Source organism: Narcine bancroftii, chromosome 13 (assembly GCF_036971445.1).
Source record: "Narcine bancroftii isolate sNarBan1 chromosome 13, sNarBan1.hap1, whole genome shotgun sequence".
Lineage (NCBI taxonomy): Eukaryota > Metazoa > Chordata > Chondrichthyes > Torpediniformes > Narcinidae > Narcine > Narcine bancroftii.
Genome location: NC_091481.1, coordinates 54528326 through 54542998, shown reverse-complemented (window position 1 = coordinate 54542998; position 14673 = coordinate 54528326). Strand labels below are relative to the sequence as shown.

Here is a 14673-nt window from a genome sequence, read left to right as displayed (position 1 = left end):
ACATTTAAGATAATACCTCGTACATTAACGAAAGATCTGCTGTGCAATATTACAACAATAATTTACACGTCATATTTGCTGTCTGTAAAAGCCTTGGGGATGTCTGGAGGAATTTTAAAATACTATATGAATGCAAATTCATCTTTCCAGCGACATAACGTTTCCGATTATCCGAAGGCCACTTTTACCAAAATTACCAATTAATCGCAAATACTTCCAGCAGCAAAACATGACACGTTGAAAACAAGTTGGATTTTTTTAAATTTTATTAACCGCACGCTCGAATGGGACTCGGTTAGTGGCATTTTGAATCCAACATAGCTCTCGAGAACTCAAATTACTCAAGGTAAGAACTAAACTTTATTTCATGCTTGAAAAACCCTCCTTTGTTCTTTGTTGTTGTTTTAACTGCCAATGGAAAAACAACCAACTGAAAAATCTCACAAAGATTAGCGTATACAGAGCCGTTGTCATACCCACACTCCTGTTCGGCTCCGAATCATGGGTCCTCTACCGGCATCACCTACGGCTCTTAGAACGCTTCCACCAGCGTTGTCTCCGCTCCATCCTCAACATTCATTGGAGCGACTTCATCCCTAACATCGAAGTACTCGAGATGGCAGAGGCCAACAGCATCGAATCCACGCTGCTGAAGATCCAACTGCGCTGGGTAGGTCACTTCTCCAGAATGGAGGACCATCGCCTTCCCAAGATCGTGTTATATGGCGAGCTCTCCACTGGCCACCGCGACAGAGGTGCACCAAAGAAGAGGTACAAGGACTGCCTAAAGAAATCTCTTGGTGCCTGCCCCATTGACCACCGCCAGTGGGCTGATATCGCCTCAAACCGTGCATCTTGGCGCCTCACAGTTCGGCCACGAGCAACCTCCTTTGAAGAAGACCACAGAGCCCACCTCACTGACAAAAGACAAAGGAGGAAAAACCCAACACCCAACCCACCAATTTTCCGCTGCAACCGTGTCTGCCTGTCCTGCATCGGACTTGTCAGCCACCAACGAGCCTGCAGCTGATGTGGAGATTTACCCCTCCATAAATCTTCGTCTGCGAAGCCAAGCCAAAGAAGACAGTACACGTATTATGCTGATCCGACTGGACCTTGAGCTCCTGGGAAGCTTCAGCCCGAGGGCAGCCAGGGCTCAGGTGAGAGTTAGTGGCATCAGCGTTGAGATTTCCTTCAGGTAGGCGGATTGGTTCAATGCTGGAGTCAGCAGTTGAAGTGTTGGGAGCTCTGGTGAGCAGGGTCTGGGTTTGTGGCCATAGTGTTGGGAGTTCCATCGACTCGGCAGCTGGGGTTGGAGTTGGCGGCCATGTCGTCAGGAGCTCAGTGAGTCAGCAACCAGGGGCAGTGTTCATGTTAGCAACTGTGTTGTCAGGAGCTCTGTTGAGTCAGCGGCCAGAGCCAGTGTTCAGGTCAGCAGCCATGTCATTGGGAGCTCTGTCAGGTGGACAGTCAGGCCCAGGGCTGGAGGTTCCTGGGCAGGAGGTTCCTGGGCAGGTTCCATGACGGTGGTGGTTGTCGGTGATCTGAATGGGGATCTCTGGTTCCTGGGCAGGTTCCACAACGGCAGTGGGGATCTTGGAAGCCTAGACTGGATTAGCGATGGAGGTGGGGAGGTGTCAAGATTGGTGACGGCCGATACAAGTATTCTGCTGCTTGAACTGGGCTGCAGGTCCGTTATCCGGAAAAGTATTGTATATTAGTTAGAGAAAACATATGGGATAGTTCACTGTAGTTAACTAGAGACATTGTTTGTAAATTGACTGCCGTATACACTATAGTCACTAACAAAAAATGTCATTGTAAGGTTAAATGAGACGTTAAATTTTCAAGTTATTCTTACTGTGTAATAACAGTTTAAAATAGGCAAGATACTTAAGACTTTGTGGAAAGATTAACTGAAACATTAAGCAACTATAGGCTTAAGACACTTATTTTTGAACCAAACTTGCAATATTGTTTTTACTACTTCAAGCAATTTAGGCCCTTCTACCCAACTTGTCCATGCTGACCATGTTGGCATTCTGGGTCTGTGCCATTTGCCTGCATCTTGTAAAGGTGACAATTTCCAGGATCTAGTATTTCCTAATTTCAAAACATTTCATCTTCAAGGAAACGTGGCGACGATATTCCAACGACTATCTTATTAATCCAATAAACCAAACTTTGTAGTTCACATCTGAACTTTCAGATACCGCTGATGGAGTCTCTATCTTCTGCATTTTGCTCAGTACAGCACCAATGGGGCTTTGCAAAGCACATTCATCTGTTCCAGTTCCACCAACCTTTAATAAAGCCTGTAGTGCCTTGACAGAGTCTTCTTCCTGTTTGGTAATTGAAGCCGCTTCTTCTATCGTGGGTGGCTCCAATCTCCTGCCAAGTGTTGTTGGTCTGTCTTTATGGTTCAACTCACAACCAAAACAGTTCTTTGAGATGAGCTGTTTGCTTGACGTCTTTAGGGCGACAGGACTTCTTATCCATCTTCAGTTCTTCACACTGCAGCCCGTCTTCTCCTGGTTCCTGTAATCAAATTTGTATCTTTCGTGGTCCTTTTAAGAGAATTTCTTTGAATTGTTTTGATTCTGTGAATATGCACACAAGCTTTCCTTATCTCATGTTTATAACTTTTAAGAGCACATTCTTCTGGGCTTCCTGCCAGATTCTACAAACCAGAGCTGTATCTTATCTTTCCAAGGTCACAGGTGCTTTCCAAGACTTTAGCTTAATTTTAAACTGTATAATACATGTTCTCATAGAGGCTCCTGGAATATTCCATTTTTTTTTTTTACAGCCAAAATGTCTCTTTGCTTTTAATAAGTTGAGTTCTTTCAAACAAATTTTACGAGTCTTTTTTCCAAAGAAAGTTCACAATTATAATTTTCTTTGAAGCAAAATATAGACGACACTTTCCAGGTTCTAGTATTTCCTAATTTCAAAACACGTCAAGGAAACGAGGGACAATATTTCGAATTACTATCTTATTAATCCAATAAATTAAACTTTGAGAATGCAGCTTTATATAGTTTGAATTCATTGACAAGACGAATAAACATTTTGCATAACTTTGTATTATTTTCATAATGATGAATAAACAAAGCATATACTGCATTTAAAGATATAACTATATTCAAATTTAAAGAGAAATACAGAAAAAAATACAAATTCAAAGAAAATTATCTCAAGCTCACACTCTTCATTGTTCGTCCAAGAATGAGATGCAAGCTTAGTCTGCGTGGATATTACAACATGTCATAGTCACTATAGTAACACTAAAAACAATAATTTTTCTTAAAGGGATAGGCACAAAATTAACTAAGAATCAAAAACACAAGGTTTTAACCTTTACATCTTGTCCATATACTTCCAAACTCTTCCTATCTATACAACATTCCAAATGCTGTTGAATTCACTTGACAAAGGCAAGAAATACTAACAAAATTGTTTAAAGTTTAAAGAGGAAATACGAAATCAGTTCCAGAAATTACTAACCTACCATAAGCTATCTGCACAAATTGAATAGATTAGCAGCCAGTAAGATAAAATGAGATTGATTTTGATCTGCAAACCCTGTTATCACTTCAGAGCAGATTTCCTCGTATCCTTCCACAAGATTTCAGAATGTGCTTTTAAATCTGAAATGCTGATATCACCCAAGCATTAATGCAGAGAAACTAATCAAACTTTTCAGTGATAAGAAGCCAAATGGACACAAAATAGAAAAAAGCTGGAATCAGATCAGTTACTGCCTCAAACAGCAAAATATTTCCTAGTTCTATTTCTGTTGCAGACATTTCCAAAAAAAATCCAGTGATTCCATCTTATCTCAGAGCTCTAACTTGCAGAATTTAAGCAAAGTATCTACCTTTTTCTTTGGCTTGGCTTCGCGGACGAAGATTTATGGAGGGGTATGTCCATGTCTGCTGCAGGCTCGTTGGTGACTGACAAGTCTGATGCGGGACAGGCAGGCACGGTTGCAGCGGTTGCAAGGGAAAATTGGTTGGTTGGGGTTTGGTGTTGGGTTTTCCTCCTTTGTCTTTTGTCAGTGAGGTGGGCTCTGCGGTCTTCTTCAAAGGAGGTTGCTCGTGGCCGAACTGTGAGGCGCCAAGATGCACGGTTGGAGGCGATATCAGCCCACTGGCGGTAGTCAATGTGGCAGGCACCAAGAAATTTCTTTAAGCAGTCCTTGTACCTCTTCTTTGGTGCACCTCTGTCTCGGTGGCCAGTGGAGAGCTCGCCATATAACACGATCTTGGGAAGGCGATGGTCCTCTATTCTGGAGAAGTGACCCACCCAGCGCAGTTGGGTCTTCAGCAGCGTGGATTCGATGCTGTCAGCCTCTGCCATCTCGAATACTTCGATGTTGGTGATGAAGTCACTCCAATGAATGTTGAGGATGGAGTGGAGACAGCGCTGATGGAAGCGTTCTAGGACCCGTAGGTAATGCCGGTAGAGGACCCATGATTCTGAGCCGAACAGGAGTGTGGGTATGACAACGTCTCTGTACACGCTGATCTTTGTGTGTTTCTTCAGGTGGTTGTTTTTCCAGACTCTTTTGTGTAGTCTTCCAAAGGTGCTATTTGCCTTGGCGAGTCTGTTGTCTATCTCGTTGTCGATCCTTGCATCAGATGAAATGGTGCAGCCGAGGTAGGTAAACTGGTTGACCGTTTTGAGTTCTGTGTGCCCGATGGAGATGTGGGGGGGCTGGTAGTCATGGTGGGGAGCTGGCTGATGGAGGACCTCAGTTTTCTTCAGGCTGACTTCCAGGCCAAACATTTTGGCAGTTTCCGCAAAACAGGACGTCATGCGCTGGAGAGCTGGCTCTGAATGGGCAATGGGCAAATGAATGGACAGAGCCTTGCCCATTAAGCAAAGTGGATATGAACGCAAAACATTGATACAGAAAGACAAAGAAATTTAGATTAAAACTTGAAAGAGAACTTGGGATTTTAACATACTCCAGTTTGAACCAGACAACTGCATCAAAAAAAGGCAGGAAAGAAAGAAACCCTGAGTTATCTTAGTTAGCAACAGATTTATAAAACTTCTAAAGCCTTTAACTTGAAAACTCGCTAAGAGAAAATGATTACACAATAGGAATACGATACATCCACCACCTAATAATACAGGGCAGAGTTCTATCTAAAGCATACGAAAAGACCACCAGAGTGAAAACCTACAAGCAGAATACACATAGAAGGCAATGTACGAACAGCCAACAGTCAACATTTGGTCTCAAGAACTTTTGTACTCTCACAGCCGGATCACTCTATTTCAAGGTAGCATAACAGTCAGCCCTGCTGCATCACAGATACAGGGAGCCTGGTTTAATACCAAGCTCATGTGCAGTTCAAGAGTCTTTGTATATCCTGCTTTGACTAGTGTAGGTTATGCTGGGTGCACTAGTTTCTTCCCACACTCCAAAGTATGCTGTTAGGTAACTGACTACTGTAAATTATACCTCATTGGAGTTAATTAGAAAAAGGGAATTGATTGATATTTGTGAAAGAGAACGTTATAGAGGTAAAGGAAAATAAAAGGGCGTGGTGTCAGTAGGAACTACAGATTACTTTGTTGGACGCTGACAAACATGGAATGATTTCTTTCGGCACTGTAGTGAAGTCATAAGTGGAGTCCAAAATTAATAAATTAAAGTAGTTTGTGGGTTGTACAAACACAGAGTTTAATTGTTTAACAATTCGGTTCAAACATTATGTTTGATAACAACAGTTCAGTTCAAATGTCATTATCCACGATCAAAAACGCAAGCCACCCTGCCGACTCAGAAAGAGGAAAAACAACTGCCCAGCCTCGTGCTACCAGTCCGCTGCTTCGACCTCATCACCCGCTCTTGCAAGAGCCTGAACCTCCAAATGATGGTTTGAGAACTAAGTGGTGCAATCCGCCACCTAACTTCCCTGCTCCCCCACTCCCCAGCACTGTATTGGAGGTAGTTAGGTTGTCGAGTTTGGTCATGATGGTGGACGCCCTCTGCCACAGAGTTATACCACCTGCACAGGTTGGTCAATGCCCAAGTACGCTCGCTTCAGACGGTCCATAGACAGCATAAGGTCTGCCGTCCATGTCGATGATGAAAACTGTGGCATCATTTTGTCATACTCGTATGGCTTTTGCAGAGGTGTCCAGTGGAAATCTCAGTGAAGGAAAATGTACTGGCGGTCAGGTGGGGCGTACATTTTTGAGACCACGTCGGGACATTGGGACTGAAGATAACGTGCTAAATTTCTCACAGAGGCGTATCAGCATGGTCATGGACAGTTCCCAACATCCACTCACTGACAGGATGAAGTCCCCCAATACCATAACCAGGGTGCCATACACCAGCTCAGCCGAGGAAGTTTTCAGGACCTCCTTTGGGGAAGTGGGTATGCCTATCATGACCCACGAGAATTTGTCTACCCAGTCTGAGCCCGTGAGTCTTGCCTTGAGGGATGCCTTCATGTGCCAGTGAAAATGTTTCACTATGCCGTTTGCTTGTGGGTGGTAGACCGCTGTGTGGTGCAGCATAGCGCCAAACAGCTGGGCCATTGTCCCGAGATGAACTGGGCACCTTTGTCGGAGATGTCTGCCAGCAAGCCAAAGCAGATGGTGAGAGCACGTGCACAGTTCACAATGAAGGTGAGCGGAAATGGGACAGCCTCTGGCCATCTCGTGAATCTGCCCACGATGGAAAGGTGGGGTAGTGGCTCCACAATGTCGATGTGAATGTAGTTGAAATGTCAGTGTGAAGTTCTGCAGCGGCGCCTTGATGTGTCACTCAGTCTTGGAGGTTTGACAGGGGATGCACACTCTGGCCCAGTTGCTGACCTGTTTGCTCAACATGAATTTTGGCTGCCAAAAGTTCCTTTGTTGCCCGAATAGAAGGGTGAACCATGTTAACGATCCGGCATTGTAAGGCAGTGGAAATGATTATCGTGGCTGTCCTGCAGACACATTGCAGAGGTGTGTGGTGTCAGTCGGCCAAATTTCACATCCTCTAACTTTAGGTTTGAGATTGCAGTGCGGTAGGCGATCACCTCTTCATCCTCTTGCTGGGTGGCCGCCATGTCTGTGTAGTCGACACATGGGACAAGAGCATGGATGGTATTGATGGCCGTACAGGATAACACATCTGCCACCTGGTTACTCTTGCATGTGATGTGCTGGATGGAAGTCGTGTATTCAGAAATGTAGGTCAGTTGGCGCTGCCGTTGGACTGACCAAGGATCAGGCACTTTGGCAAAGGCAAGGGTGCGTGGTTTGTGGTCTGTGAAAGCCATGAAATCCCTGCCCTCGAGAAAATAGTGGAAATGCTGGACAACGAGTTAGAGAGTGAGGAGCTTCCAGTCGAGAGTGCTATATTTCTGTTCCGGGAATTTCAGCTGACGACTGATAAAAGGTGAGGGGCTGCCAGCACTCCGTCCAAAGCTGTGCCAGATGCGTTGACCGTGACAGCAGTCGGTGCAATGGCCCGTGGATGTCCCAGCATTGTTGTCTTTGCCTGCGCTTCCTTGTTGTCGAGCTCTGTCGTGGCCGCATCGTCTCAAACGAGCTCTTTCAGCATGTTGGCCAGGACGTTGAGAAGTAGTTGCATTATCCTGGCTGCTGGCACGGATCGGTGAGAGAGGTTCACCGTGCCGACAAACCTTTCGTAGCAGATGTTTTGGGAAACTTGGGAACGGCCGTGACCTTGGAGGGTGGCTGAGGAAGTTGATGGAAGTAAGGCCGAACTGACACTTGGCAAGGTTGATCGCCAGGCTACGCCAGGCTGGCAGAGCTGTACGTGGTGTTCCTGGCGAGAGTGGTTCGGGAGGAGGATGTCGTTGAGGTAGATGAACACGAAGTTGAGCCTGCGATCTACCGTGTTCATAGCCTTTGGAAAGCTAAGGCAGCGTTCTTGAGGCCGAAAGGCATGCGCAGGAACTCAGAGCCCAAATGGGGTGATGAGAGCTGTCTTGGGGATGTCATCTGAGAGGACCAGAATCTGATGTAGCCGCATACCAGGTCAATCTTAGAAAATACCTTGGCACCATCCACGTTTGCCGTTAAGTCCTGGATGTAAGGGACAGGGTACTGGTCAACTGTTGTGACATCATTTAGGGGTGGTAGTCCCCACAGGGTCTCCAGTCCCTGAACATTTTGTGGAAAATATGAAGCGGGGATGCCCATGGCCTACTTGAGCGGCAAACTATGCTCATTTGCTCAATCCTGCAGAACTTGTTGTTGGCCAGTTGGGGCTTATCGGGGGCAGCCTGTGTGTGCATACATGGAGTGGCAGTCCGGTGGTGGGGATATGGTGCTGCACCCCATCCTTAGGGCTGGCCATTGTGGGAATTCTGACGTCTGGGAAATTAGCTAGGATCCTGGCATACTCATTGTCGGTGAAGGTCACTAGGCTGAGGAGCAGTCCATTTGAAATGGAGTAAGGCAATCGATTCGAACGTCTTAGAATTGACAAGACGTTGTCCTTTCAAATCAACCCATAAGGAGTTCAACCAGAGGAAGTCGGTGCCTAGCAGTGGTTGTGAGACATCAGCGATGGTAAAGGTCCACTTGACATGGTATGAGTTGAAGTTGAGCGGAATCATGCGGATCCTGCATTTCTTGATGCTGCTGCTGTTGGCAGCGGTCAGGTGAGGCCCCTTCTTTCTGGAGTGAATGTGGATGCTGAGGGGTTGGGGGAGAACACCCTGACCTCCACTCCCGTGTCAACCAGACCCCCAACGAATGACAATCCCTGCGTGCAGGATGGTCAGCATCGATGACATCTCTAAAAACTCCATCATTACCCCTTTTGGACTTTGAATTCCTGAAAATGCAGCCCAGACCTTCCAGAGGCTGATGGATATGGTGGGCCAGGATCTCACATTTACGTTCATCTATTTGGATGATATTCTCATCGCTAGCCGCAATCACACAGAGCAAGCGGCCCAATCTAAGGAACTGTGCACCCAGCTAAAGGAATTTGGATTAAAATAAACCCTGCTACGAGCCAGTTCGGACTTGATACAATCGACTTCCTGGGGCATGTAATCAACAGACACGGAGCTAAGCCCCTACCCAAAAAGGTATAGGCTGCTCGGTGCTTTGCCAAGCCCCATACTGTGAAGGGGCTGGAAGAATTCGACGGTATAATTAATTTTTAAATCACCATTTCATACCAGCAGTGGCCTGCAAAATGTGCCCCCTGTTTACACTCATGGCGGGGGAAAAATAAAAATTTTGGAAGTGTTCCAGAAGGCTAAGGAAGCACCAGGTATTTTTTGGAAGGTAGACAATTCAGGGTCTTTGCGGACCATAACCACTAACCTTTGCCTTTCATAAAGTGTCAGACCCATGGTCGGACAGGCATCAGTGACACCTCTCGTATGTGTCTGAACTCACCATGGTCATCCATCACATGGTGGGGAAAACCAATTTAGTGGCTGATGCACAATCGCACCCCGCGATCAAGTCCGTCCAGGTCTTGTCCCAGGGAATAGACTATACAGACCTAGCCAAGGAACAGCAGAAGACCCTGAGATCCCGGCATACAGGATTGCAGTTTCTGGGCTCAAGCTGAAACATGTCGCCATCAGCCCTGGTAACCAGACACTCCTCTGCGACATCTCCACCAGCAAACCCCACCCTTCCGTGCAGGCAGCATGGAGACGGCAGGTCGTTGATGCGGTGCACAACCTGGTACATCCAGCCATCAGAATTTCTGTTAAAATGGTGGCCAGTAAGTTCGTCTGGCACAGCCTCCAAGAACAGGTCAGTCAGTGAACCTGCACGCTCTGCCAGACATCCGAAGTGCAGACACATATCAAGGCAATCCTCCCTCCCCCCCCCCCCCCCCCCCCCACCCGCCTCAGACTTTCGAGCCAGCATGACGTAGGTTCAGCCACATCCACATTGACAAATTAGGGTCATTACCGATCTCTGCAGGGCAAGATACATCCTCACCATGGTTAAATGCTCCATGAGGTGGCAAGGAAGTGGTCCTGCTGGCCAACGCAACCACCAAGACCTGTGCCAGAGCACTGATCAACATCTGGGTGTTGAGATTTGGTGTCCTGGAGCATATGACTTCCGATAGAGGTACACAGTTCACTTCAAGACTCTGGATGGGTGCTGGCCAACTTGCTGGGAAACCAGCTCTTCCACGCCACAGGTCAACAGGTTAGTGGAGCGGTTCCATACGCACCTAAAGGTGGCCTTGATGGCTCAGCTCAAGGGACCTAACTGAGCAGACGAGCTACCCTATGTCCTCCTGGGGATCCGCACCGCACCGAAAGAGTTCAACACCTCAGCAGCCAAAATGGCATATGATGCACCTTTGGTGTTACCAGAGGACTTCTTGGTCGGTGCCAAGGACCCAGAGGACCCTACGGCCTCATTGACAAAGCTGAGAGAAAAACTGGGCATTCTAGCCCCCTCCATCACACCTCTACCTATGTCCATAAAAAATTAGAGACCTGTGAGTACCTTATTTGTTTGGGAGAGGTGGGGGCACATCAGATACCGCTGCAAAGCAGTCAAACACAGTGGGTAGAGGTACATGCTGAATATCAGTGGTAAGAAAGATCATCGACTGCCTCAAGCCAACATTTCTGGACATTAGCCAACCCTGTCTCCACACAGCCCCCGAAAGTGGTGGACAGTGCTCCGATCGCTGGTTCGGCGGGGGGGGATGTAGCGACCCGCTAACCAGGACGCGACCAGAACACAAGATGTCCGATGAACACAGTAACCGTGCAGATCCTGCAGGGGTCAATGACCACGGCGGGAAGCAGCGAGCAATGGTGGGAACGCTGACCAATCCAAGGCCGGCACTGCCGTGCCATCTCTCCTGTCGTCAGTGGTGGGGAGGGAATATAAGCCAAGTTGCCAATGCAATAAATCAGTCTTCAATTTCTTTGGTGTGTGACATTCTTTCCACGGTTCGCAGTAGCACGCACGCTACAAAATCATACTTGCAGTTGTGATGTTCAGAAGCTGGGCAGTTTGACTGAAAGTGTTCTGTAGGCCTGAATTGTCTCCTACCATCATTTTGCAATCCTAAAGAGGCCACTGTGGATCATCAGGGTAACCACTGTAGTCGTTTAATTGGTTAACAATTTGGTTCAAATATTGTTTAATAATTCAACAGTTCAATTCAAATGTTGTTATCCAAGGTCAAAAATGCAAGCTGACCTGCCAACTCAGAGAGGAAAATCAACCGCCCCAGCCTCGTGCTATGAGTTCACTGCTTCGACCTCATCACATGCCAGGCACCTGCTCTCACAACAGCCCAACCCTATGAACGACGGTTTGAGAACTAAGTGGCGCGGTCTGCCACAAAATTGAAATCTTAATTGAAGAATATGCACGCTCTCACCAAACTGGAGCAGGACATTTTATGGAGTAGACATGAAAAATGTCAAACTGCCATGAAACCCAGGGTGAAAAAGAGTTACCACGGTCACTAAAGAAAAATTCAAATGTATTACTCTGTATACAGAACATATTGCAGACTCTCCGGTCACATTGCAGATTCTCCGGTCTTTGGCTATAAATGGATTATCTTCTGTTCTTGGGAAAGAAAGTTTAATTTGATTTTTTTTGATATTTCTCCTTAATACTTTTGCATTAAGTATTTAACTTTAGATGCTTTCGCGTCTATGGCATTTTAACACCATACACTCCACATTACCACCTCACATTTTGCATGATTGCTTCATCTGTAATTGTTTTATACTCTTATCTCAAATGCTATGATTGCATTCCCTTGGACTACATTCCCCCTCCTGATGGAAATGAGTGCTTCTTTACTATGCCAAATTCTTTCATCACATTTAGCATCTGTATATCAATGTAACAATCGTCAGAAAAATGCCAAGTGATTTGTTAGATTTGGAATGTTCTTAGAGATCACCTCCCTTTCCAATTTTCAGAAGTAATTGTGAGCTCCCACAGTGCCAAATAGAAGGTACTAAACAAACAGTTTCAAACGCTGACAAACAGAAGTAATGATGGTGAAACATTAAACTATACAGATCAGACGATGAAAATTTCAGTTCTCTTGATCTGAACAGAACTACGCTTACATTGCTTTAAGTATTAACACTGTATACACCTGTGGATTAGTAGTCTGAAGGAGGAGAGAAAAGAGAAAATGGAAGAAATGAGATTGGTTTCCACTCTGAAACATTTCAATTTATTCACCTGAAAAAAAGCACAAAGGGGATACCTTCCAAAGTGGAAAAGCTGCCACCATCAGTGCATGACTTATGGAGAATGGCTGTGTGGATGAAGGGTTGGAAGCTTGATGTATCCCAATCACCACACATTTTGGAGAGAATAGGCACTGGGACATTGAAGATTAAACTTTCTTCAGAGAATCTTGCAACATCTTTCCCCTGTAGTACAATCTTGCTAAACAATGGGAGGCCTGAAAACTTCACAGTATCAAAACTGAAAGACGTTTGCAATTTTGCAGTAGTATTGGAGTGAGATTTTTAAAGATACATTATAGATACAACAGAGCAGAGTAGCCCACGTAGACTTTAAATGGAGAGGCAATTTTTCCAAACTACTTCAGTGGTGAAGGATGTAGCAATGGCTTCCACTTACAGATGCAAGATTCCCTCATCCAGTTCCTGGACAGATTTGCTTTATAAAAATGAATACAGTTGTATTTCAGAATGGTTATAACCTACTAATCTAACCAAACCTTTTAATGTTTGGTGCAAGCACATTTTTGACCTTCAATTAGATTTGTATACTTATTACAGAAAATCAATCTACAAATTTAGTTGGAAAGCATAAGTGAAATAAAGAGGAAATGGCAAGCAGCATCAAGTTGATACAAGTTGTGCAGTGATTCTAAATTTCAAAGTAAATTAATTGATAAATTAAATGTTCATCCCTGTGTGCAGATATTTAGGGATACATTAAGAAAACACCTTTAAACTCAATTTGCAAACAAAGTTTCTCACCTTTGGTTTTTTGTTCTGTAACCTGTAAAACAAAAAAAAAGAACTGGTCACTTCACAATCATGAATCCACACCACCAGCAAGATTTGGTCTCAAAATCACCAGCAAATAACAGGTTCCCAATATTCCTTTTATTTTTGAGGCCAAGGTTTTGGGCTACTAGCATTTTGCATGTCTTCATCCAGTCTCTGGGGAATAGTGCTGAATAGCAAATATAAATAAAATACCATGTGGTGACCATCAAAACAGTCCCCTCCCGAGGGCAGTTACTAGATATCAGGTTACAGTACTAACTCCTAAGTAATAGCAATTCATTTTCGCTGTAGAATTAGAATACTTTGTTACCAGTGCAATAGGACAAAGCGACATCTTAAGTCAACTGTAACGGATCGAATAGAGTGCTCTGTTAGCCTGATTTAAAAAGTTGGCATTCAGACACAATATAATACCAGACTTTGGCAGGGTCAACTCCAGTGATATCAATGGGTTTGACTAGCGGTTTTCAAACTTTTTTCTTTCCACGCATGCCACCTTAAGAAATTCCTTACTAATCACAGAGCACCTATGGCATAGGGATGACTTAAGGTGGGATGTGGGTGGAAATAGAAAGTTTGAAAATCACTGGACTAGTTAGTGCATTGTTAAATCCAAGGATCAGCTGTTCAACTTGAATTTTTAAGTCAGAAGGCTCTACCCAACTGGAGAGAAAAATAGAGGGAGAAATAGAAGGAAAAGTGCTACTGCTGAAAGCATGGATTTTTATGTTGATCCAGTGGAATTTTGAATAGTCCTGTCAACTCAAAGTTCTTTCAACAAGAAGTCCAGCATTGAAAACAAAACCACCAAAAGAATTTGTTGCTGCAGACCTTGATTTCTCCAATTCTTCAGGAAACTGAAAGATTATGAGCTCTTTATAGAAAGCTATATTTATTGGAGCTTGGTCTGGAAGAAATCTGGACATTGCATTTCATTTCTCCATTGTGTTAGTCATTTTCTCCAAGGTAAGAGAAAAGACTATTACCCCACACAGTTCTATCATCATTAATTCAAGACTAAAATATTCGGGTTAAACATAAAATTACAAAGCTGTTTAAAGTATGAAAGTTTATGCTCGACTATTAACTTAATTACCGAAGACTCCAGATTCCTTATTTATCAACACAAAACCCAGTAGTTTTTTTTAAAAAACCTCGTGGTGCCAGTCTCTTTTAACAAAATTTTACATTTAAATTGCCTTCATAAAAGAAAATCTTGGTTGTACCTTAACCAGTCCAACTAAACACTTGCGTAGATGTCTATTGTCAATGTCAACAACTGATCTGGAGCAGATTACAACAAATGCTATTTGCCGAAAATGAACATTTCAGTGAAACCAAAAGTACACAGGATTAACACTGAATGAAATATTTAAGGACTACATTTACTTTTACAACACAAAACATCGAGAACTATTGTTTAGATGGGTTAAAGATTACATAATGTCGCTTAATCCTACTGTTTTATGCATTCTCCAAATAAAGGAAAAACACAAGAGGTTTGTGACGGACAATTTATCCCCTCACTAAAATTTCTCCAGAGTTAGCCCAAAATTAAACATTTTGAAAAATGAATGTTAAAGTTGATTGGTGAAAAGGCATAAACGGTAGGTTAAAATTAAAATTTACAATGCATAATCAGCTGAATTCGAGTCCTTTATTTTAT

At 44.3% G+C, this 14673-nt stretch overlaps 1 protein-coding gene across 11 annotated transcripts in view; it reads right to left on the bottom strand.

Annotated features, from left to right (window-relative positions):
• Positions 1-14673, bottom strand: part of LOC138748265 (trinucleotide repeat-containing gene 6B protein-like) — a 220343-nt gene that overhangs the window by 39351 nt on the left and 166319 nt on the right. For 10 of the 11 annotated variants that reach the window (XM_069908126.1, XM_069908127.1, XM_069908122.1 and 7 more), the window contains 2 exons: positions 12975-12996; positions 12610-12648 (listed from right to left, as the gene is read on the bottom strand). In XM_069908126.1, the coding sequence (XP_069764227.1) occupies positions 12610-12648; positions 12975-12996 (61 nt within the window). The remainder of the gene's footprint in view (positions 1-12609; positions 12649-12974; positions 12997-14673) is intronic. The other variant, XM_069908123.1, reaches the window with a different exon arrangement.